This window comes from Embiotoca jacksoni, unplaced genomic scaffold (genome assembly GCF_022577435.1).
Source record: "Embiotoca jacksoni isolate LCO1_2020_lvr unplaced genomic scaffold, fEmbJac1.0.p SCAF_13, whole genome shotgun sequence".
Taxonomy (NCBI): domain Eukaryota; kingdom Metazoa; phylum Chordata; class Actinopteri; family Embiotocidae; genus Embiotoca; species Embiotoca jacksoni.
The window spans coordinates 7378959-7401986 of record NW_027185263.1 but is presented as its reverse complement, the minus strand read 5'-3'; the positions used below and the strand labels follow the sequence as shown (position 1 = coordinate 7401986).

Here is a 23028-nt window from a genome sequence, read left to right as displayed (position 1 = left end):
CTATATAGTATATACTATATATACTATATACTATATATAGTATATATATAGTATAGCCAGGGCGATGAGGCTGTTTGATGTTTCGCCGTGACACAGGAAGTTGATGTTTAAGGTCAAACGATGCTCCAAACCTCATGAAACTTGCTTAATTTAAGAATGACAGGAAACTCAGTCAGCGGCCGTTGTTGCTTCGCCTTTAGCAGAGCACGAAGTCTTTTGGTCCTCCAGCTTGCCGTACAAAAACAATAATGGCGTCTTCTGCGGATGTTCACGTCCGAATTTGCGGACAAGAAATCATAAAATATGATCTCGAAATCAAAGCCCTCATTCAGGTAAGAACCGGAAAACACGTGCTGTTTGTTTGTTGATATTTGTCGTGCTGAACTATTGGTGTTTTCTTTTGGCCGTAGATAAATACAACAGGTCTGAAAGTTAGACATAAGGGAAGCTAACGTTAGCTTAGCAACAATCAACAAACAGGGATTTTTTTTTTTTTTTTTTTTTTTAATTTACCGTGATAACTTCATTAATAAGAGAGTAATAATTTTAAATCCTCGTTTAATGAAGCGTATACATGTATCGGTTCCAGCTTCTGAAACAGGATTGTTGACACATTTCCTCCTGTTGGACCATGAAACTGAAGCATTTTCTGGGTTTGACGTCAAACAAAATCAAATCATCTGATGAAGTCAGCTCGGACTTTGGGGAAACTGTGATGAGCATTTGTCTCCCATTTGATAAACCAAACAATGAAGCAATTAATCGAGGAAGCATGTGACGATAATTCCGTAAAGAAAATGATTGTATTAATATGTATTCAGTCACAGTGATGGAAAATCACTTAATCAAAAGAACTGCACCGTAAATAGCCAAATGTTTATAGAAATAATGTAAAAAAAAGATGTTGTATAGGACCAACCGATTTAAAATTGAATAATCAATAATTGTCCGTTGTCGTGCTACTCTTCAGTGCACGTGATCATACGTCACCAGACTCAATTTATAGTAAAATATATGTTGCTCTTTCCACGTGTGCTGCCGCAGTCGTCTGCCTCCGTTGCCTAATCTGTGAATTATTTACTCAAGTCATCAATTAGTTTGGTTTGTAAAATGTCCAAAAGTGGTGAAAGATGTTGAACCAGTGTTTCCCAAAGCCCAAATTGCGTCTTAAAATGTCCTGTTTTGTCCTGACCAACAGTCCACAACCAAAACATTTTCTGTTTTTGATCATGGAGGACTAAAAGAAGCCAAACGTATTCCCATTTAAGTAGTTGGAGAAATTTAGCATCTTTTTTTATAAAAAAAAAATAAATAAAACGAAATTAATTTTTGCTAACCGCCTTATTGATTAATTGCGTGTAATTGTTGCTGCCCTACTTTAAATCTCGCTCAATGTTACAGCATCAATAATACATAATCATACATATTGTGTGTGTGTGTGTTTAGGACATCAGGGACTGTCCCGGACCTCAGTCTACCCTCATGGAGCTCAACTCTCAGGTCAAACAGAAGTTCAACAAGCTGAGGCTCAGAATCCAGGTCAGGCCGCGGCCGCACATGCACATTGTGTTTCATCTGACGCAGTTCGGGCTTAAAATTGGAGCTGTGATTTGTGATTTGTGATGCCGTGTTGTTGTGCTTGTGGTCAGGATCTGGAGCAGATGGCCAGAGAGCAGGACAGAGATTCGGACAAACTGGCCATCCAGGTGGAGATGGAGAGCCAGCGGCGGCAAATGCTCAGGTGTTTACACACACACACACACACACACACACACACACACACACACTATTACTAAGATTATCTTTCTATGATGATCTTCATATCTAACTGTATTTCTATCAGCAAACTTAAATTGGAAGTATTATGATTCCTTGTGAATCTTAAAAGTGACTACACATGTAAAATGTTTTTTTTTTTAACTTTTTTTTCATTCCGAAACAGAAAATGTACATTCATATTAGAAGCTTATAAGACTTTGAGAGGCAGATAAATGTCAACTCTGCTAAAAAAAAACAAAAAAAAAACAGGTTTTGGCCCGAGGCTGATAAAAGTTAAGCAGCTATCAAATAAAATGGATACAGACACAACAGACCAGATGAGATGAAGGAAACTAAAAGTTGGTTTCTGTGTGTCTGCGAATCCCAGTAACCAGACGGCGTGGAGGAAATCCAACCTGGCGTGTAAACTGGCCATAGACAACATGGAAAAGGACGAGCTGCTGCATGGTGGACAAAACCAGAGCACCAGGCAGAGGTTAGTGCACGTCTGCTGAGGCTCTGCGCTGCTGCTGCTGGTGGTACGAGTCTCTGAGCCTCAAATCATTTTAAACTGATACTTTGGAGTTACAGTTCCTACGATGTGGGCATGTTGGGAGACATTAACAGGAAGTATAACGAGAGCCCAGTCGGTTTTAGCCCTATATTTGCTCATATTTCGGGAAATTGTGACTCCGCTCCAATCAGCTCCTGTGATTTAGTTCCTGTGGTTAAAATTCTGTCTGAACAATAAACTTGCATCTTGGAATATTAATCCTGTTTAATAGTGTTTTTTTTACTCAGTGATTTTAAGATGTCATTGTGGCTTTTGGTAATTTGTGATGGATCATTACCTTTAACGTTCAATTGGTTAACAAAAAAAAATCTAATTGGAAGGTAATAGTTGCTCAGCTCTTCGAGACAAAATGCACTAAACTATTTCATAAGAATCTGATTTTATTTGAACTCCAACAAACTTCCCACTCGTAAAAATAACGTGGTAACAAATAATGGCATACTAACGCTGCTGTCCTGCATTACACTGTTTCACTAACCGGAACGTCAAACGTGCATCACCTGGTCTGCTTTGTGTTTATCTCAGGAAGGCAACCAAGGAGAGTTTAGTGGAAACCAACAGCAACATCACAGAGAGTCTGATGTCCATCAGCAGGATGATGGCCGAACAGGTGAAGCAGAGTGAGGACACCATCGGCACACTGGGTAAAAACAAAACAAAAAAACTCTACTTTGTCTGTGTGTGCACGTGCCTTTGTCAAGGTTATGGCTGGTATATTAAAGGTAAATCCAGTTTACTGTTTCCTTACCCATCTTCGTCCTTCTAAGACCTTTCCTACCCCTCTTCTTCTTCACCACAGCCACCTCCTCCAGGACGGTGCTGGAAACCAATGATGAGTTTAAAAGCATGACAGGAACCATCCACCTGGGGAGGAAGCTGATCCTGAAGTACAACCGGCGGGAGCTGACGGACAAGCTGCTCATCTTTCTGGCTCTGGCACTCTTCCTCGCCACTGTCCTCTACATCCTCAAGAAACGCCTCTTCCCCTTCATTTAGCCCACTGGCCGGCTCCATCCACTGCGGGATCGCAGAATGGATTGACTTTTGAGAAGGGAGCTTCCGGGAGGTATGGAGTAGAAGCATATAGAGGTGTTATAGGCAGCACTCAGACCGGACTGCAGCACACGGAGGCGGTGTCAAGTGAAAACCTTTCACCCTGTGTTTACAATATGCAATATGTGGTTATAAAGGGTTTTTTTTTGTTTGTTTTTGTTTCTCAAAGTTAAACTGGAATCCTTCAGCTGAAGTAAAAGGAAGAAAATAAGTAAAATTGGTGTTCGAGGAACAGCAGGAAGGTTAAAGCCTCCGCATGCTTCAAACAGATGCGGTCGTACCGTCACCGCGTTACTGGATGTAAAGTTTCCTGTCACAACCTTTCCCTGGCTGCTACGGGCTGCCTCCCTGATCTCTCTGCGACTTTTGAGTAAAGCCCAACTGATTCTAGATGTTTGAGGCCGACACTAATACTGGGAAGTATGAAATTTTTTTTAATATTGACTGAAATCTGATACATTTACCAGTTTAAGGATCGACTTTATTGTCCAAAATGACAACAGTGCATTGAAACAGTGAACTTCATTGTGAATGTATCAATTATATTCAAATTGAAAAACACAAATGGTATAATTTCATAATTATCCCAACCGTCTTTGTTTGTGTTATAGTCACATGTATGTAAAAAAAAAAAAAAAAAGTGTCATTTTGGTCAACATATACGACGATATGTCTGCAATAGGCTGATATCAGCCAATAAAACTGATTGATTGATAGATAGATACTTACTTACTTACTTTATTAATCCCACAAGGGGAAATTTTGTTCTGTCTTTTGAGTGACAGTGTCGTTTTGATGTGACCGTCTGTTCTAATAGGGATGATGTTGGACACTTTCAGACAGTGAGCTTTGAGAGACGCTCAGATTCTGCCGATGGTCGCACCTGACCAGAAGCTGCGTGAAGTGCACGTAACTGTCAGTCTGTCGATTCTAGAAAAGCACTTTGAAGCATACCGAGGCCTTAAAACTTCACCTAACGTTCACAACTAACCAGGGTCGAGGCCAGAGTATGCAATACTTTTCGTTTACTTCAGTCGAATTATGATGCGAGTGTGTTCGAGAGAGAAATTGAGTGCGTATGTATTTGTGCTCGAGACGGGTATTCCAAAGGTGCTGTTGTTAAAGTACGAGGCGTGATCAAAACGTTTGGAGGTTGTTCCCGTAACATCACTCCATCAATATCTGCACCTGTGTTACGCGCGCTTTTTTTTTTTACCACTTGTACGTGTGCATCTGTGATTTACAGTGGTCCCAAAAAACGTGTGCCACTGAGGTGCTGATGTTGATTAAGCTGCACTCCATTCGTGCGCAACGTGACCCGTCTCAAACGTTTTGATCGCACCTTGTACATGAGGAATTTACCTCGTGCCTTTCTTCCCTTCAACCAGTAACGTGATGATTTGTGGATCCTCTGGTGTCTGCCGTGTTGAGTCAGACTGTGTGAATGTTGGACAAAAAGGGTAGTTTTATTATGTAAAATGTCGAATTTGTAACATTTTGAGGGATACATGTTTGTGCCGATGTCACGATATTCAACACATCACGATCCGAGATGCCGCACCGGGAATTTGTGTGAAAACCTGTTGAACAAAACGGAACTGACTCAATTCAAACACTACTCTCTGTCCGGTGACGTCATTGTGGTTTAATTCATTTCAGTCGAAATTGCTTACAACTGAGTTTTTAAGATTCATTTAAATAAAAACTGGAAAAAAAAAAAAAAAATCTCTTGAAACCTGGGGTCTGTATGAAATGTGATCGTTCAAGTAGAACATTACAAATACATATTTATAACATGACCAAAGAGTGCTTCCCTTCCTGCAGACTGCAACCTCGACTGTCTACAACATAGCACCTGATGGTGTCTCAGCTACACGGTGCTGTATACAAATAATCCTCATAAATACAAAAACAGACTTAAATAGGTAGAATTCTGACTTGGAGCCGTCAGCTGCACCTGAGCTACAGACAAATTCACTGTAGTGTTGACGTGTGTGTGTGTGTGTCCATGTCCATGTCCATGTCTGTTGCTAAAGGAAGGAGCCACTGCAGAGTACTGTGATGTGGAAGTGAGGTAGACAATTGTTTTTCTTCCTTGTACAAAGTCATACGTCTGGAAAAATATAAATATATCACAAAGACCCCCGACAGATTGAATAAGTTATGTTGCATCGCTTTCACCAGCAACACTACACTAAATACTCCTGACAAAACTAACCCCCTACTTTTACTCTTTCTTTGTATCTTTGTGTACCCTGTCTACACCCACTGTGTGACTGGCCTGTCTGTCTATGAAGTGGTGACATTGGATTTCTCAGACAAGGGGAGACCAGATTCAGCCGCACTGTCGACCTGCCTGAGCCCATTCCTGTCCTCTGGTTCGGCCCTTCTGGTCGGCTCTTCCAGGGGTCCCTGAGCAGTTATGTGCCAGGGCGCGCTGGTTGGTGGGGCGGTGGTGTGCTGCAGGGCGTCCGAGTGGCTGAGAGGGCAGATGCTGGCAAAGCTGCTGCACAGCACCCCCCAGTGTTGCTCACACTGCCCGCGCAGCCGCCGTCCGACCAAAAGCCTGACCTCATCTCCACACTTTAACAGGAAGTTCATCAACTCCACGTATGGCCTGAACACAAGAGACTGCAGGTTAAAAATGCCCTGCTGTCTCGCTCATGCATTTTCACTGCAGACTTATTGTGAATTTAGAGGTCCAGTGTGTCGTGTTCCCGGGGGATCTTTAGGCAGAAACAGAATATAATAATGCTAATTATGTCTATCTTGCATCAGTAAGGTAAACTTGAGTTAAGTGAGTTGGTAAAGTCAATTTGAGTAGACTAAGAAAGGTTAGCTCGAGTTAAGTAAGTTAACTTAGAGGAACTTGGTGTCACGCGAGGTGTTCAGTTGGTTGCAATCTGCTACCACCCCACTAGATGTCACAGCTGTAGTGTTTGAGTGCTTGAGTTCATGAGGGCTGAAATGGTATAAAAAGCAAAATGGGACACTCCATCGTGACATCACACCCTGCTTGTATCGCCATCGGAAAAGAAAAAACGCCCCCCCACCCCACATACAAAAAAATGAATGATTAAATTAATAATTAAAAAAAAAATATATATATATGAGAGAGAGAGAGAAATAAATAAAAACTTTACAAACATGCAATAAATAACCACAGCAGCAAGCAGCCAAGTGCTGTCACTTTTAACACCCTCCATGATTAGTTTGTTTACATTGTGTGGCCAGCAGACTACGGGCAGGACAACGAGAAGGGTCCAGCTGTAGCCGGACCCTTATTGGAGAGAAGACGACCACGTGGGTAACTTCCCTGAGGCAAAGTCTGCAGAAATGCAGACTTGCATAAAAGGGTGCTCAAAGGGCTCAAAATATCCGCCAGAGAGCCCTCATGGACTCGATGATTTAACAGTGGGACAGTCCTAAACCCTCGCGGCCTTACCGGGGGACGCGCCTCAAAGTCTGGAAGTCTGAGAGTCTGCGAGGGTGGATGTCAGGATTGGGCCTGTGTCACGTTTACTAAACGGCAGACACTACAGAGAGAGTTATCCTCATGAGTCCGCTGCTTTAAACACACCAGACGTATTAAGAAAAGGAGAAAAATGTCAGTGGGCACCAAAACCAAGAAACCACCATGTCTCAATGCGAGGTCCTTTTGCAAATTTTAAAATTGTACTTTTTATTTGTCAAAGGAGGATGGTGTGATTTTTTCTTTAAAAAAACAAACAAACAAAAAAACACATACTGTAGCTTAAAAGACTTTGGATGTAACACGGGTAACATTTCACAAACAGTTTGTTTATTACTGTTAAACTACAGGTCAGTGCTGCATCACTATAAGCTTTAATACATTCTTTTCTACAGATGGTGAAAACTCATGTTGTGTGTGTGTGTCAACTAAGGCTGCGGATGCGCTGCGTTTATATTCCATATGCGAAAAAACTAAATTGAAAGAAAGCTGTTGAAGTAAAACAGCATTTATTTAAATGTACGCTTCGTGCTGAAGCTTTAACTTATTTTGAAACCAGATGTTGTGAAAAATTTGGCAATGTGATGATCAACACCGTGGTATCGACAACAGGCAGGTCCAAATGACATTTGTATATAAATATATATAGATAACATGTGGTTCAACATATAGTATATCATAGTACAGTATATTGTCCAAAATGTCATAAAAAAAAAAAATTCCAAATAAATACCATAGTATGGACATTTAGTTAGGATCAACTTCTGAGTTACTAGCATCTCTCCCGTGTGTGTGTGTGTGTGTGTGTGTGTGTGTGTGTGTGTGTGTGTGTGTGTGTGTGTGTGTGTCTCTCTCTCTCTCTCTCTCTCTCTCTCTCACCCTGGGGGAAACATCAGGTGAAACTGGACCAGGTTCCCCATGGTGTCCATGTGGTCCCGCAGCGCCAGGCAGAGCTGGTGTTTGGAGTAGCACTCTCTCTGGAGCGAGAACACCATCTCTTTCACCGCTGAGCACCGGCGGCTCACGCAGCTGAAGCGCTGCCGCAGTCCCAGCGCCATGCACCGCAACGCGTCCTTAACAAATGACTTGCCCTGAGGGGAGGAGGAGGAGGAGGAGGAGGAGGAGGAGGATGGGAGGGGGTGAGGGGTTGAGAAGGTATTTCTAAATGGACTGTTAATTATTTCTTTAATCACTTATTCATGCTATACTGTATATCATTTTCTTTGCTGTTGTCGTCAATGATCTATTTCACCTAGTTCAATTTTATTTATTTTATTCATCTTATTATCATCACTTTACTGGTTTCATTGATAATTTTCCTTTTTTTTTTTTTTTTTTTTTTTTTTTTTTTTTTTTTTTTTTTTTAATGTTATACAAATAGAGGTTGATCTATCGATTTCATACTGTCGATCACAATATCATATCTGGCCTGGGATACGTATGTATGTGTCAAATCCTCTGTTTCCCTCCATTCTTTAGTCTCTCAACTGCTGTTGAATGACACAAAATTTCTAAATAAAAAAAAATAAAAAACATGCTTTAATTTTCTGTGTACGGGGGATCCAATCGGATCTGACATGCTTGAGTCAGTCTTCATACTGAACTCACATGATATGTATACATTGAAAAAACTTATTGCTTACCGTAATAAAGAGGAAGTATGATTTCAAAAGCCTGTAACTCGGCATACGCGAGGTGAATTAATGGGATATTTTGCTCCTCGTAGCTTCATTTTCAAGCTGATGCGAAGCAACAGCTGTTATCTCAGGTGATAAAACCGATGGCTACAAACAAACTCGCTTTGGTCTGTCTCGGTTTCAAATCGAGGACCCACTGACGGTACCAACAGCTCTGCGTTGGTCTGTACTTACACCTGAAAAAAATATCTACTGATCTGTAATGACTGATTCTTTTCAAGGTTTACAACAAAACAATTCGCCAAAAGAGAATAAAAAGATCAGCAGACCTGCAGAGTTATTTAATTATGATTCAATGTTAAAGCCATAGTGCAGGACTATTGCATATAAATGTATGTTTACGCAATGCTGATTAAGGTTATCACCGCAAGGTGAATTCCTCTGTATTTTACAGTGTACAACGTTTTTAAACCTTGGTGTCTGGTGAGACATTCCTGGGCTGGAAGAAAGCGATCGACAATGAACACAATATTCAGTTGCGTTGCTTTTTCGTCAATGGAGAGTAGTGAAAGAAGATAAGAGACTGTGGGCAGACTCGGATGTTGCGTTACTATTCTTGGACATGTTGGTTATTTGTAAAATATTTGGAGTATGCTTTGTAGCTGCGCCGTGTTTTTGTAATTCCTCTTATTGTCGAAAGCAGTCGACAAAAGTTCTGCACTGCTGCTTTTATTTAACTGATAATGAGTCAATGTTTAACTTAATAAAATACCAGTGCTGTTACATCTAACAGAACCAGTGAACTACGCAGGATCAGAGTTTTGTTGTGAAATTGCACGTTATATGTATTTCAAGAAAAAAAAACTGAGCTGTATATATATATATGAAGTGCCGCCACAGATCCTTACAGAACATCATCCAGTGTTCCTGTTCATACCGGAGACACATTAGACTTGCATCACTTTCTCATGCATTTCTATTCTAGTAAAGTGGACAAGCTGTTCCTTCTCTCATTTCAGTTCCCCTCTCAGATTGTTCTGTATCCAGTGCTACCATGCATAACTATACACTGCTCCTTATACAACAAACATTCCTAACAAATGACTTTAATGACTGAAGGGATTAAATGAAATAAAAACACATATCCAGATATGTCTTCTCTGACCCAGAGCCTAATTTTGAACTTGATTTCAGGCTGGCGGTTACGGTTAAAGGGGCACTAAGACAAACAAGTTACTTTTGAAAAGAGTTTTTTTTTTAAAGTGTCAGAGTGTGTGAAATAAGATGCTGATCCTCACCTGTGAGTCGTAGCACCCTGCGTTGTGCAGCAGAGTGAGACATATGTGGTGCAGCCCTCGGATGTCACAGGAGTTGTTGTTGAAACACTGAAACATCCCACAGCCGACATCCCCTGAACTCACCAGGCAACTCTGAATTTCCGCTGAGACAGAAACCGAGAGAGTGTTAATTTTCAGACAATGATATGGCAGAGATAAGTGCATCTCCCAGATCATGAGTGCAACTGGGCTGTATTCTGCTGTACGTCAATGGGGGGGTCGGGGGGGGGGGGGGCAGCTGCAATATAATCACACATCAGGAACTTCCTGTCCTGACAACAACACTCACTTTGCAGAACATCTCATTTCAATTTGATAAATGAATTTTGGAAACACTTTCCTGTTCTTCAAATACCATTTTTAAACGAATTTAAAATGAGAAATCGATTGTTTTGTAAATACTTTTCTTGTCTCTCTGCAGCTGAGGAGATGGTGAGTAGACCAGAGCAGCCCGAGACACAGATCACTTATTCTTTGGGGTTTCTTGTTAATCTTTAACCGGCTAGTGTTATTACTGTGTGTATTATCTTGCTGTTACAGGTCTACACCATCCTGCTGTGCAGCCTGCAGGTCAGCTCCGGGCCGGAGGTGCCGTCATGCACCGCTCTGCTGGTGCGGAGGGAATGTGCTTGGACAGGATCGAGCCACCGGAGCTGCGCATTGAATTACAGCCTCCAACAGAGCAGGAGGACAAACAGAGACGCGCGCTTTACTGCCCGGCACGAACCCGGCGAGCGGCACACTGAACGGTTTCTCTCCCAAGTTTCATGAAAAACACCGAAAAAAACCCAACAACGCTTCGCAGACTTTTCAAGGACTGTAGGCATGAACATCAGAACAACTCTTTGATGAGCGTGTAAAAGGTACTTGGGTCTTTCTTTAAAGCATGAAAATAGTTGTAAGAGCACTGCAATCAAAACAAACAAACAAACAAACAAACAAAAAAATCAAGTTTATGAGTTAAACTATATGAACTGAGAATAAAATTACTTGAATTGCGAAAAAAGTGTTCTCTTACAGTTTTGTTGATCAGTCTTCGCTGATGTCACAGAAAGTTTTGGTTAGAAAATCGGACCTCTTTGTTTGCCAGTCAAAAACCTTTTTATGCTTGCATAAAAGACCCAAAAGTACCTATGACAGAACCTCGCACATGCGTATCCAACATTTAAACGATGGACTGAAAATACGACCACCACTGTTCTGCTAAAATGTCTGGAGGAAGAGTGCCTCGGAGTCGAACTCACCTGTACTCTGCGGAGACAGGCGTCTTTTCACCTGAGTAACTTGTTTCTCCTGGACATCATGCGGATCTATGGTCAGCACCTGATGACAGACCAGCAGCAGGAAAAACACGGCAAACACCGCGGACAAGTTCACCGGCATACCTCTGGTTTATTCTCTCTGGTTTATTCTAGCCCCTTTGTGCTACTGTTTTCTTTTACGGTGTCTCTGTCTCAGGAGTTTTGGAGTCGCTTCTCAGAGGAGTTTTCACTCAAGACTGTCACCGCGATATTAACGCTGGAATATATAAAGCTGCAAGGAGTGCTGCGCGTTCACGACGGCCGGAGTTAAGGTCTCCACCAATCACAGCGCGGCCCTGTGAACGCGCAGCATGTGTGGCGCTCAGAGTTTGTCATTGATGAGAGAAACAGAAAAAAAACCTGTTACAGAACGTATCTGATGCAACTGAATAAAATGTCCTATGAATAAACTAAAGATGAGCATAAGAAGAGCAGGTCACGCGAGAGAAAATCCCACATTTGTTGGAGTCATAATTTAGTTTTTGTTTGTTTTGTTTTATGATTATGTATTATACAGGTGACCACATGTATACTTATGCAGTTTTTGTGTTTGGACACTGGGTGGAGCATTTGAGCAGGAAACGTAGCCTATATATGGGAGCCTCAAGTGATTGGCACCAGGTGTGTCAATGGGGAAGCATACAGTGTCTTTACCAGGTTTGTGGTAACGTGACCGATTGGACAGACATTTAAAGAAACTTGCTAAGGAACTCCAGGAACGCCATTCACGGGATCAGCTGATTGATTGATTGATTGATTGATTGATTGGACATCATAGCTGGAGTTCTGTGTGGAGTTGGATTAATTGGACATTATCGCTGGACTTCAGTCGAGCTGGATTGTTTGGACAATGTGGGACAACGTGGGACAACAGGACCACGAACCCTCAACGGGACACTCTTCAGTGCCGACCGAAAAAAACGCACGAATGGACCGCAGGTAGGCTATGTGTAGCGCTAACAACGAACAAAAGGTTACTGAAAATCCAATGCATTGGTACTAATGGTGTTAAAATTAAATGTTTTTTTCTGTCAAAACTTTTTTATTTTTATTTTTTATTGAAAAGGGTCTTTTTGATTGTGTTTCATTATGAATTCTGACACATGGGTACAATATGAAGGCTTTCATGTTGTTAAAGTTCATTTGAAATTATGATTAAGATTCAGTGAAGCTTCAAGATGGTCGTTACAGCTTGAAACTTCCCTTTTAAGAAAGGAGTCTCTGCCAAAAATTCATCGTGATGCCAATCATAGCATTGTTGGAATGAAGTTCCACCAGAAATATACCAACTGTCTCAATGATGTCATCAAGGAAGGTTATGCTGTGCCTGAGCTTCAGCTGGAACAGTCTGCTGGAATGGTTGCAACTGGTGAAGCCTCAAAAGGATTACCAGTGGATCAGCTGTTGACCAGCCAAAGATGGATTGAAGGCCCCGGATTTCTGTTGAAAGCAGAGGAGGGGTGGGTCACGGGCGACTTGAAATGCAACGCAATAAAGCTGCATTTGGAGGATCTTTTGGAAGCAGAAACCTCCATCGTTTGCTTTGCTCAATAGAAAAGGTTCCCTGGCGACTTTGCTGTATTGTCATCTGGCTAACGTGAAGTGAAAAAGGAGAGTACAATCTACAAACTGGACCCCGTTTCGATTGCTGAGAGTTGGAGGGAGATTGATTAAGGCCGCCGTGCCTGAGGAGACAAAATATGCAGTCACCAACATGTATCCTCTCTGATTCTAAAGCACATGCATGACCCTGTGGGCCATGGTGGGAGAAACCAGGGTCCCTCCAGATTGAGGAGCAAATAGTGTATCGCCAGTACCAAAGCAGCTACAAGAAAAATCCTGTGTAACTGTGGTTTCTGTAGGTGCCATAGAGGGAAGTTGGGTGAGCAAAAAATGTCAGACCTTCCCATAGAAAGAATCATTCCAGGTCTTCCTCCATTCACCAATGTTGGGGTGTATTATTTTGGGCCAATCGAGGTCAAAAGAGGATTTAACCTGGAAAAGCACTACAGTCATTTTCACGTGTGGCATGCGGAGCATTCCACTTGGAAGTTGCCTATTCATTGGATACTGACTTGTGTATGAACGCTCTGTGCAGGTTTGTTTGTAGAAGAGGACAGGTCTCTCATCTATGCTCAGACAATGGATCCAACTTCATTGGAGTTAAAGGAAGCTCTGACAAAAAGGAGGGCGGGGGGGCATAGTGTCTTCAGTTTGGCCCTTGGTCTGGACCAAAACAAACAGCTTCTCAGGCATATTTTCAAACTCTTTTGGACGATTGCAAATGCCGATATTTGCCTATATTATTTTGCCACCCCATTTAGAGTGTAAAGTTTCTCCTGTAATGAAATGGCATTATCACGATGGCTCACTGCATGTCCACATTTACGAGGCACAATGAGAAAACAACTTTAATTTAGGTTATGTAAAGGAGCCCATTTCCATTTTTGACATTTTCTTAAAAACAAAACTGTAGACAAATCTGAAAAAAGCAGCAACCAGGGTAAATTTTACTTTTCACAGGTTGCAAAACAAATAAAATCTAATCTCTGTCCATAACGGAAGTGCATTATAGTATAGGGCTACAACTGCATAGCAATTAAAGCCAATTCAAAGACCATAAATATTTGGGCTCAAAAGCGTCAATTTAGCGACCTGCTATATCAGCAAAAATGTTTATTTTGGGCCGATGGAGATATTTTGTTTTAAAGCCTTCATTATCCGATCACAATGTGCCGATATTATTTCGCGTCCCCACTGGCATGGTTAATAAAAAGGGCTGAAGAGGAGACAAAATCTGGACCAAAATCCATTCAATAACAACTTATTTATAGTTATAGCTGCTGAAACTGCAACTCTGTGACTTAGAAGTAATACAAAAAAAATGTGTATGTATTACCAACACTGAATTATGACCAAAGAGGAAAAACCATAACTACTTGCTAGTGGGAAGTGGCAACTCATCTTTTATTGTAATCAATGGCACAGAACTGCTCTATAAAGCATTATTAAATGAATAGTACATGTTTTTACATGAGCTGTGTGTCTTAATACATCCACATGGGTAAAAAAAAATTGTGTAATTATTTCTGATGGTGCCCCTTTAAAAAAAAAAAAACCAACAAAAAAAACCCCAATGTTTTTTACTTTGATAAATTCACATTTTGAAGCCTACTTGTTGTGGTTGCATGTTTTGACTCCTAGCGGCCATGACCTCTGACCCTTGACATCCACAGAGGGACAGGCCAGTCATGTAGTCATGTCAGCGTCTCCATGTGAGCCAAACAAATATCTCATACCTTTCTCTCTTCTGCCTCCTTGGATTTGTCTACCCTGCATCTAAGAGGCTTTCAGTGAATGTGGTTGAGAACATGCGTGTGTTGCAGTAGGAGGACAGGGTGTTTATGTGCGTGTTCATGCAGGGGCCCAGTCAGGGAAGACGTACTCTTACAGGGGTGAATGTTTGGACGTTGGAAGACTTTTTTTTTTTGTTCTTTTTTTTGTGTGTGCAATCTTTCCCGCTTGTTCAGTCTCATCCTGCTTCAAAACAACATCCCTCAGCTTCCCTCACTCAACCCCTGATGACCACCCACGCAATGACCTTTCGGCCCGGCACCGAACACACACACGCGCACCCTGAAACGGCACACTAATGTACAGACACCACTGTGCAAACATGCAGCACCCCTTCCCCATCTCTTCACATGATCTCATTGTAAACAACATGTCTGTACGCACACAGCTCGCACTCACAAGTATCTGCTTTATCATAATGGATATGAGGCGGAAGCGTTATCATCCTATGTGGCTTCATGAAAACCTGCCTGCTCCGCTGAAGTGGATTTTGGTTCGTTCAACGGGATGCGAAACAATTTTAAGGACGATATTTTATGTCACACAAACTACTTGTTAAAAATTTTGTTTCTGTGTGCTGAGGCTTTGACAAATTTCCTTCAAATAAATGGCAGTATATGTATAATTTGAAATTTCCCCATGGAAAAATTGCTTTTGGAAAAACTCAACAGCAGCATTGAGGCATTATTCATTTAGTAAATGAGTTCGGCATTTTCCAGTTACAAGAATTTCTTTTAGTTAAAGACATGTTGCTGTTTTATCAAAAAAAAAAAAAAAAATATATATATATAAACGGAAATAAAAAAATTTCCAAATACAAACAATCCATTAAACAACTAAGTATTTCATTCTTTTATATTTTAATAGGAAATATGTCATACAACACTTCACTGCAACTTCATGGAAAGATGCACACGCAAGGGATTTCATGACACAAACTGATGCATATTTGTGTTAACATGGGGATCACGCTCCTGCCAAAAACAAGTAGTTAAATCAATAAAGTTGCGCAAGCTGTGATGTGACAAAAACACTGAAAACAGGCTGACTGAGGATTTATGGAGGCTTTCAGAGACAGGACTTCTCTACAAACTGATCCTTTAAGAACAGGGTAAACAAAACTGGGAATCCCAGAGTCAATGAGACCACTTGTGGTTAAGTCTGTGACTTTTTAGAGATGAAAAACTGCTCAAAAGTTATGTTGATTGTGACATAGAAGTGTTTTGGAGGCCTTTTACACTGTTATACATGTCTGTACAAGGCTAACATGAATAGTTTGAGTATACTTCCCATTCTGACAGACCTCCTGTGGCTCAAAAATACTCGGACTATAATCACAGAGAATCCAGACTATAATAACAGTAAGTTATTGCCAAAAGAACGAATCTATTACATTGCTAACATCTTTATAGACAGCAGAGTAACTTTATACATGAAAGCCCAGAAACTACAAGCAGCAGCAACAAGTAAAAGAATACAGAAGGGGACGTGATCTCAACTTTTTTTTATTTGAGCACATGGGATGCCCAGTCAATACTACAACTTAAATACATACTAAGTTAGAGGGAAACATCAGAATCTTCTTCCTCTCGTCCTCCAAACTGGAAATCAACCAGCCCATCCATTTCACTCATCATCTGAGTCGGTGTCTGCAAGTCTAAAATGTTATTTTAGCATGTTATTATTGAAAAACGTGGATATGCACACAAACAGCCTGAGTGCAAGATCGGATCTGCACTACTCAATATAAAACGGTCCAAATAAAAAAACAATCTGACTGATAACCCACATAAAAGAAAGATCCAGGCATGTGCCATGTTTGTCCAAAAGGAAGAGCCGTGCAGCGCAGTGACATTTCACCCCCCCTGCTTTGTCGTCCTCCTCCAGAGGTAAGCCTTGTCCTCGGCCCAGACGGGCAAAGAAACACTCCTGACTCCGTTTCCTGCTGCCTCTGTTTAATGGATCAGTCTCCTCCTCTTCTTCTTTATCCTCCACCTTTTCAAAAGGCTAACGCAGCCATACAAAATGATGGGTGCCTGTAGCAAGGGAGCAAATACACGTTTCCTCACCGTATCCTCAGTCGTTCTTGGCCTCGCAGTGTACCTCGGATTTTAAACACACCTCAGGGGGTTTTGGGGCCAGAAGCTGACGGGGCGTCCTGTTGTTCTGGCTGATCAGACGGTACACAGTTAGAACTCGACGTGTTCTCCTCCTTTCTGTCCCCCGATAGGAAATCATGGATGGCGGTTTCTATGTGCGGCCGGAAAGTGTGGTTCATCTTGGGGTCCACGACCTGAGTTATGATCCTGTCCACACCGGACTCCAACATGCCCGATCTGAAAAACACAAACAGGGAGTTACAAGCAACAACAACAACAAAAAACACACTGCAAGGGAAGCAGCGGTGTGATCAATAACACCGATGGACTGCACCTTCGTTGAGCCTTGGCAAGATGTCGGGACGATACTTAACATCTGGAGAGCCCATTATTAAAACTGACATTCATTTTCATGTCAAAGCAGGTGTGTGTGCTATGAAATCATTAACTGTAGACTACAACAACAACAACAAAAAAGGGGTTTGCCTTTTATTTTTTAAATGAAAAGTCCCACTCACTGAACAACACTTTGCCTCAGTCCGTTCCTCATCTGGTTCTTGTTGATAGACGGGTTCCAGTCCTGCGTGCTCAGGTGCGACGTGACGAAGTTGTCCACTTTCTGTCGCAGGTTCTGATAAGCCGGCTGGTAGCAGGAGGAGCAGCAACAACAACAACAACAACAACAACAACAGGCGGTGTCAAACTCGGGTCATCATACAGCACACTCGCTCAATATATCGTGCGCGCGGGAGGTAGTATTACAGCAACCGGAAGACGACTGCTCTCGCGTCGTTTTCTGGTTTGCTTGAAGTTCAACTATGGCGGAAGCTAAAGCAGCGTTAGCGGACTACCTTTGTGTCGACGTCGGCCAAACAGTCCCGGCGGAACTCGTCAAAAAGCCCCCTGTTCTTCAGATGCTCCACGATCATGGCGATGAGTTGCGGGTCTCCCGGAGGCAGGTTGGCCGCACTGGCGTTCACGTTACCGCTACTCTCCGCCATGACAAACAAAAGTAAATATTCACTCACTTGCCTGTTAGCTGCATTAAAAGCTGGCTAACTGAACTCTCGGTGCTTGTTGTTAGACGCGCAAAGATGTGCGCTCGATTTATGTCACGTGACCTTAAACTGCGGGCGGAGGGGGGGGGGGTGATTGCTCGTCGCATGTACTGCTGCGTAGCAACAAAAAAAAAAGGTAGATGCAGTAGTACAAATCGAGCGCTCCGTTCCCATTTGTCGCGCATGCGCATTTAGAGCCTGACCTCGGAAGTACTTCGTTCAAGCGTCGTCGCGGATTGGTGGTAAAACCAAAACGTTAGCCAAGCGGGCAGTAGATAACGATCATTTTAAAGTAAAAAATAATTAATTGAGAACGCATCCAAAACACAAAAGCCCAATTGGGTCTGTGGCTGAGTTTGACCGGGAGAATCTGCTCCGTTAACCGTCGTACCAGTTGTAGCTCGCCTGGACTATCGTGGTGAAAGGTAACGCTAGCCATCTTGGCTAACATGAACTCATTATTATTATTATTATTATTATTATTAAATCTTATTAGAGTTTATCACGGATCTTCAGATATGCCAAAGTTTAATCTGTAAAAAAAATAATAATTCCTGAAATGAACAGAAACACAAGTGTGACTACGAGCAGTAGATTTTTAACATGTCCAACATGGCTCGCTCACGTTTTCAGTCATAAATAATCAACACTGTGAAAGATTTGAGCAACTGGCTGACGCAGTTTTCACGATTTGTCAGCGCTGGTAGGAAGATATAAATGGTTGGCTCATAGCCTGTTTGCAAAGAGTGTTATGCTATAAATTTGTTTGTTTTTACACCCCCTGAAAAGCTTTCTTTTTCTGAGTTTTGATGGGTGGGTAGGAACCAAATCGTCACAAGTCTCTGCAAGAGACATCCGAGATGTGAAATAGGAAATAGAAAAGCAGAATATTAAATTACCTCTACCCCAGAAGGAACAAACCTGCCACATAATATACGGCGTATATTCCTAAACGTAGTGGCTCGCTGTCCTGGGTAGTAATCTAACATGTCACACTCTTGTCCCAGATGAGCGGTGAATTAAACGCCAACCGAGAGTTTACGGAGCAACTGCGGATGCAGGAACTCTACGGTCAGAAGAATGAAGACGGGTCAGACCCCAACACGTACACTGATCCAGAGGACGGGACTGTGTATGACTGGGACCCCGAAAAGAAGGCCTGGTTCCCCAAAGTATGAACTTTGCTTCCCTCTCAGCTTTTCTTTTCCGACGTCATATTTGTTGTTTGAGGTCTCTCGGTCTCCGAGCTTCAGGCCTTTCTCGTGACTATCGTTGTTACTGTTTTGGAAGTTTTGGCAGTGCGCATGTAAGTGGCCATGCTTTGCTACTGCATGTTGTGACTGCAAAGTCCTACTCATTTGCCTTTTTGCACAGTATGCTGTGTTACTCTGAATGGAGGAGCCGGCCTGTAGCACAGCAGCAATAATGTCAATTTAAGATTCACGCCAGCTTTACTTGCTTTTGACCACATTTGGCCACAGACTGCGTCATGTATAAATGTCATCATACACTATACATTATTGCAAACCTCTTTTATGCCTTCACATGCATTCACTTACGTGCACATAACATCAAATGTTGTCACTTGAGATGTGTTTTAATTTATTGCGCGAACTTTAGTCTATTGCAACTGGCTTCAAGTGTAATCTTGATTCAAGATGACTTGAGGATCTAGTCGTGATAAACTTAGTGATAACTTTCAATAGTTACAGCTTTGACAAAATTGGTGCGAGCTGGTTTCTGTGTTAATATTAACTGGGTTTGTTTTGTCTCTCCAGATAACAGAGGACTTCATCGCAGCATACCAGGCCAACTACGGCTTCACTCAGGAAGGAGATCCAAACAACGCCGCACCTAGCAGCACCGACCCAGCAGCACCTGGACCAAACAGCAAGCCATCGGAGAAGGAGAAGCCAGTAGATCCCAGCGCGAACCCAATCCCAGATCAGAATGAGACGTCAGACAAAGAAGCCAAGCAGAAAGGGGAGAAGAGGAAAGCAGATCCTGGTAAACTCTTCTTCGCAGCCATAGAGGAGACAAACACAGTGCACTAACTAATACACAAACAGAAATCTTAAACGGAATGTACATATAATGGTCTATGAATGTTTTCTTATATAAAAACTGTTATTTCTTCCTTTCTCTCTGTCTACAATGGTCATTATGTTTTTTTTACGGTAGTTTTATGAATTTGTGTGCGGTTTTTAAGTTTACGTTTGTACAAATTCTGCTTCTGAAAAATGTTTTTTTCTCTTTCGTAGGTTGGTTTGACATTGATAACAATAAAAACACGAACGTCTACGTGTCAGGTTAGTATCTCCAAACATTTTTTTTTTTTTATCATAGCCAAGGAGACAGCTGTCCAGTGAGTTGCTGACTGTGTAAATTTAATTCTGTGGCTCTTCTTTTTGTCCATGCTTGCGTCACCTTAGGCCTGCCTCCCGACATCAGCACTGAGGAGTTTGTTGAGTTGATGTCCAAATGCGGCATTGTGATGCGGGACCCCATCACGGAGGAGTACAAGGTCAAACTGTACAAGGACAAAGAAGGGAATCTGAAGGGAGATGGGCTTTGCTGCTATCTCAAGGTTAGTCTGTCCTTCCAACGTTCCTCTGTCCGGGGTCTGCATGACGTGTGCCAACTCATCAGTGCATAACCTACGAGAGTCATCGAACCAGACACATTTTTCTATTTATTACTCTCGAAGACCAAAGACGTGATTGTGTGTGTGTGTGTGTTTGTGGTACTCTGCAGAAGGAGTCTGTGGCATTGGCCATGCGTCTGATCGATGAATCGGAGATGCGAGGATATCGACTCCACGTGGAAGAAGCACGGTTTGAGCTGAAGGGCCAGTATGATGCCAGCAAAAAGAAGAAAAAAAACAAAGATTATAAGAAGAAGCTGCAGCAGCAACAGAAGTAAATGCTGTCTCCTGTTTTTTTTTTTTTTGCTTCTCACTCATCATGCAGGGTTAAACTTCACTGTCCAAAACACTGGTGGAATTCTTGTTTCTGGTGCCTGAGCGTCTTTGGTTTTTGTCTGTGTAGACAGTTGGACTGGAGGCCAGAGAAGCAAGGAGAAGCGAGGAAGCGACATGAAAAAGTTGTCATCATCAGGAACATGTTCCATCCCAGTGACTTTGAGGTGCAGAGAGGAACACACAAACACATGCATGCTCTTATTCTCACACACAAACACACAGCATGTTGTGAGTGTTATTCTCTGGGCTCTCTGTGTTGGCTCTCGTAGGAAGACCCACTGGTGCTGAATGAGTATCGCGAAGATCTTCGGACAGAGTGCGAGAAGTTCGGGGAGGTCAAGAAGGTCGTCCTCTTTGATGTGAGTATATTTGAGCTTGTTTCAAGTCTTGGTCTTGGTTTGAATTGTGTCAGTGGCATCTAAGAAAGAACTGACATGTGGTTTGTTTTTGTGCTGTAGAGACACCCCGACGGTGTGGCATCAATCGCATTCAAGGAGCCCGAACAAGCCGACGCATGCATTCAGTCATTCAACGGTCGCTGGTTTGGAGGAAGGCAGCTGTCTGCCCAGCTTTGGGATGGAACGACAGACTATCAGGTAAATACAAATATACAAAATATGAAGGGATTTTTTTTGGGGGGCGGAACTGGGGATCCACAGGATATGGCAGTAAATAGGGGTTCTGGCTAACAAACTAAAGGTGTATCTTTTAAAGGGGAATGCAGCTGATTTCCACAACAAGACCGGTTTGCTAATCACCCAGATACTCACAGCTATGTGATTTGTTCTGTGGCTCCAGAAGAGTCTGAAAAACGTTTTCATCAGGGTTATATTGGAATGATTGCACTATTTAAAGGCCCCAAAAACCAATTTTCTCAGCTTCTAGTTGGAATTTGGAGTCTTTCATGAATACAAAATCTTGTGCCATAGTTTGGACTACTTGACACGAAAAATGTCCGTGTTTGTGTGCTCCGGCTACTAGTTTGAAGAGGGTGGGCCCCCTGTGGAGTCACAGATCAGAAGAAATCTCAATGTGGTATTGTTTGTTTCAAGGTTTTAAGTGTTAAACTACAACAACTCTAAAACAAAAAGAAACAGCTGGTGAAGTGTTTTTTTTTTTTCTTTACTTCAACTTTGATTGTTAAAACCAATTTCACATTACAGAGAAATGTCTGTGATTTTGAAATCAAGTTAATGACACATTGTGTCACAATTCACATCGAACAGTAAAAAAGCTGCTGGATCCTGTCAGTCGGTACTCTTATATTTTGATATCTTGAACTCACTCAGACTCTGGACGTGGTGAGACGTGAGCACCTCTCATGTTCATTTTCTGTTGCGCAGGTGGAAGAGACAACACGCGAGCGTGAGGAACGGCTAAAGGGTTGGTCTACTTTCTTGGAGGGAGCTGATCAAGGACAGCAGAACAATACCAAACCAGCAGAGAGCAGCGCTGCCACAGAACCCAGCGAGCCCTCCAGCACCACAGAGCCCGAGTCGCACCCAGAAATACACCCACAGTCCTCAGAACAGGTACAGGAAGTGGACTCTACTGACAGCAGCCTAGCAGGAAGCGATGATGAAGAAGCTTAAACACTCACATGCACTTCATAGTTCTCTATGGCAACCAACTAGGACAGTTCTGCTTGAAGGTGAACAGTGGCGAGGCCCACTGCTGAGAACGGGGACGGCTGCAGGTGGAACATATTGTTTTGTAATGTAGAAAAATAAAATTATGATTTTTGTCTACCCTTTTCTCATCATTTTGGTTAACACTGTTATCAGATATGCACTTGACAAGCTGGTTATATCCTTTAATACACAGATTTCCCCTTATTTCAATCATTTGGAAAGATCATTAACATAAATATTAAAAAGAACCGGGGACGTAATTAGCTCTTGCTTGACACCATTGCAAACCCCAAATGGGGGTGAGTCACTATTGCCCCATTTTACTTTCATTGTCTGGAGGGCATACCTTTAAACCACTGTGTGTTTGGTCTACCCTCTTTAACTCTATTTAACAAACAACTTTCTATGATTAACACCATCAAAGGTTTTGGACACATCAATAAAACACATCAGAGTGGTTGAGTTTTTACCTTTTACATTTGTTCACAATTCCCTTGAACGCACAAACTCAGTGACATGTTTAGCTTTCAAACCAAACTGGTTATCTGTGGAGTTAATAAACTCATTAAATCTTTCCAGCAGGATTCATCCTTGGACTGAAATCATAAAGCCGGTACATGAAAGTTGTCAAAAGAACATTAAGAGAAATCACAGAACCGTCCGGTTAAACAGGGCTGCTTATTCTTCAACTTTTCACACAACGGCGAATACACGCATGGACATAAAATATTTTTCAAAAATGATAAAGAAAGAAATCCAAATCTATATTGTCCC

At 42.1% G+C, this 23028-nt stretch overlaps 3 protein-coding genes across 4 annotated transcripts; 2 read left to right on the top strand and 1 right to left on the bottom strand.

Moving 5' to 3' along the window:
• The first annotated feature begins 248 nt into the window (after positions 1–248).
• On the top strand, positions 249–5378 carry bnip1b (BCL2 interacting protein 1b). The gene is made up of 6 exons (XM_069146134.1): positions 249–332; positions 1447–1539; positions 1650–1741; positions 2147–2254; positions 2858–2976; positions 3132–5378. Exons 1-6 carry the CDS (start codon positions 249–251, stop codon positions 3326–3328), a joined length of 693 nt encoding a protein of 230 aa, XP_069002235.1. The 3' UTR covers positions 3329–5378.
• A 140-nt stretch (positions 5379–5518) lies between these two features.
• LOC138195986 (stanniocalcin-2-like) lies at positions 5519–17664 on the bottom strand. Its single transcript, XM_069145642.1, has 7 exons — positions 17437–17664; positions 17104–17228; positions 16612–16822; positions 11076–11220; positions 9793–9935; positions 7737–7948; positions 5519–6002 (listed from the first exon to the last, which is right to left on the bottom strand). Exons 1-7 carry the CDS (start codon positions 17584–17586, stop codon positions 5675–5677), a joined length of 1314 nt encoding a protein of 437 aa, XP_069001743.1. The 5' UTR covers positions 17587–17664; the 3' UTR covers positions 5519–5674.
• On the top strand, positions 12003–22371 carry htatsf1 (HIV-1 Tat specific factor 1). Of its 2 annotated transcripts, none has more exons than XM_069146133.1 (10): positions 12003–12071; positions 18651–18815; positions 19422–19650; positions 19905–19952; positions 20076–20230; positions 20398–20561; positions 20691–20787; positions 20893–20982; positions 21082–21219; positions 21967–22371. In XM_069146133.1, exons 2-10 carry the CDS (start codon positions 18651–18653, stop codon positions 22213–22215), a joined length of 1335 nt encoding a protein of 444 aa, XP_069002234.1. In that variant the 5' UTR covers positions 12003–12071; the 3' UTR covers positions 22216–22371. The 2 variants fall into 2 exon arrangements, with proteins under 2 accessions (XP_069002234.1, XP_069002233.1); XM_069146132.1 differs by lacking the exon at positions 12003–12071 and adding an exon at positions 17848–18068.
• Positions 22372–23028: the final 657 nt, after the last annotated feature.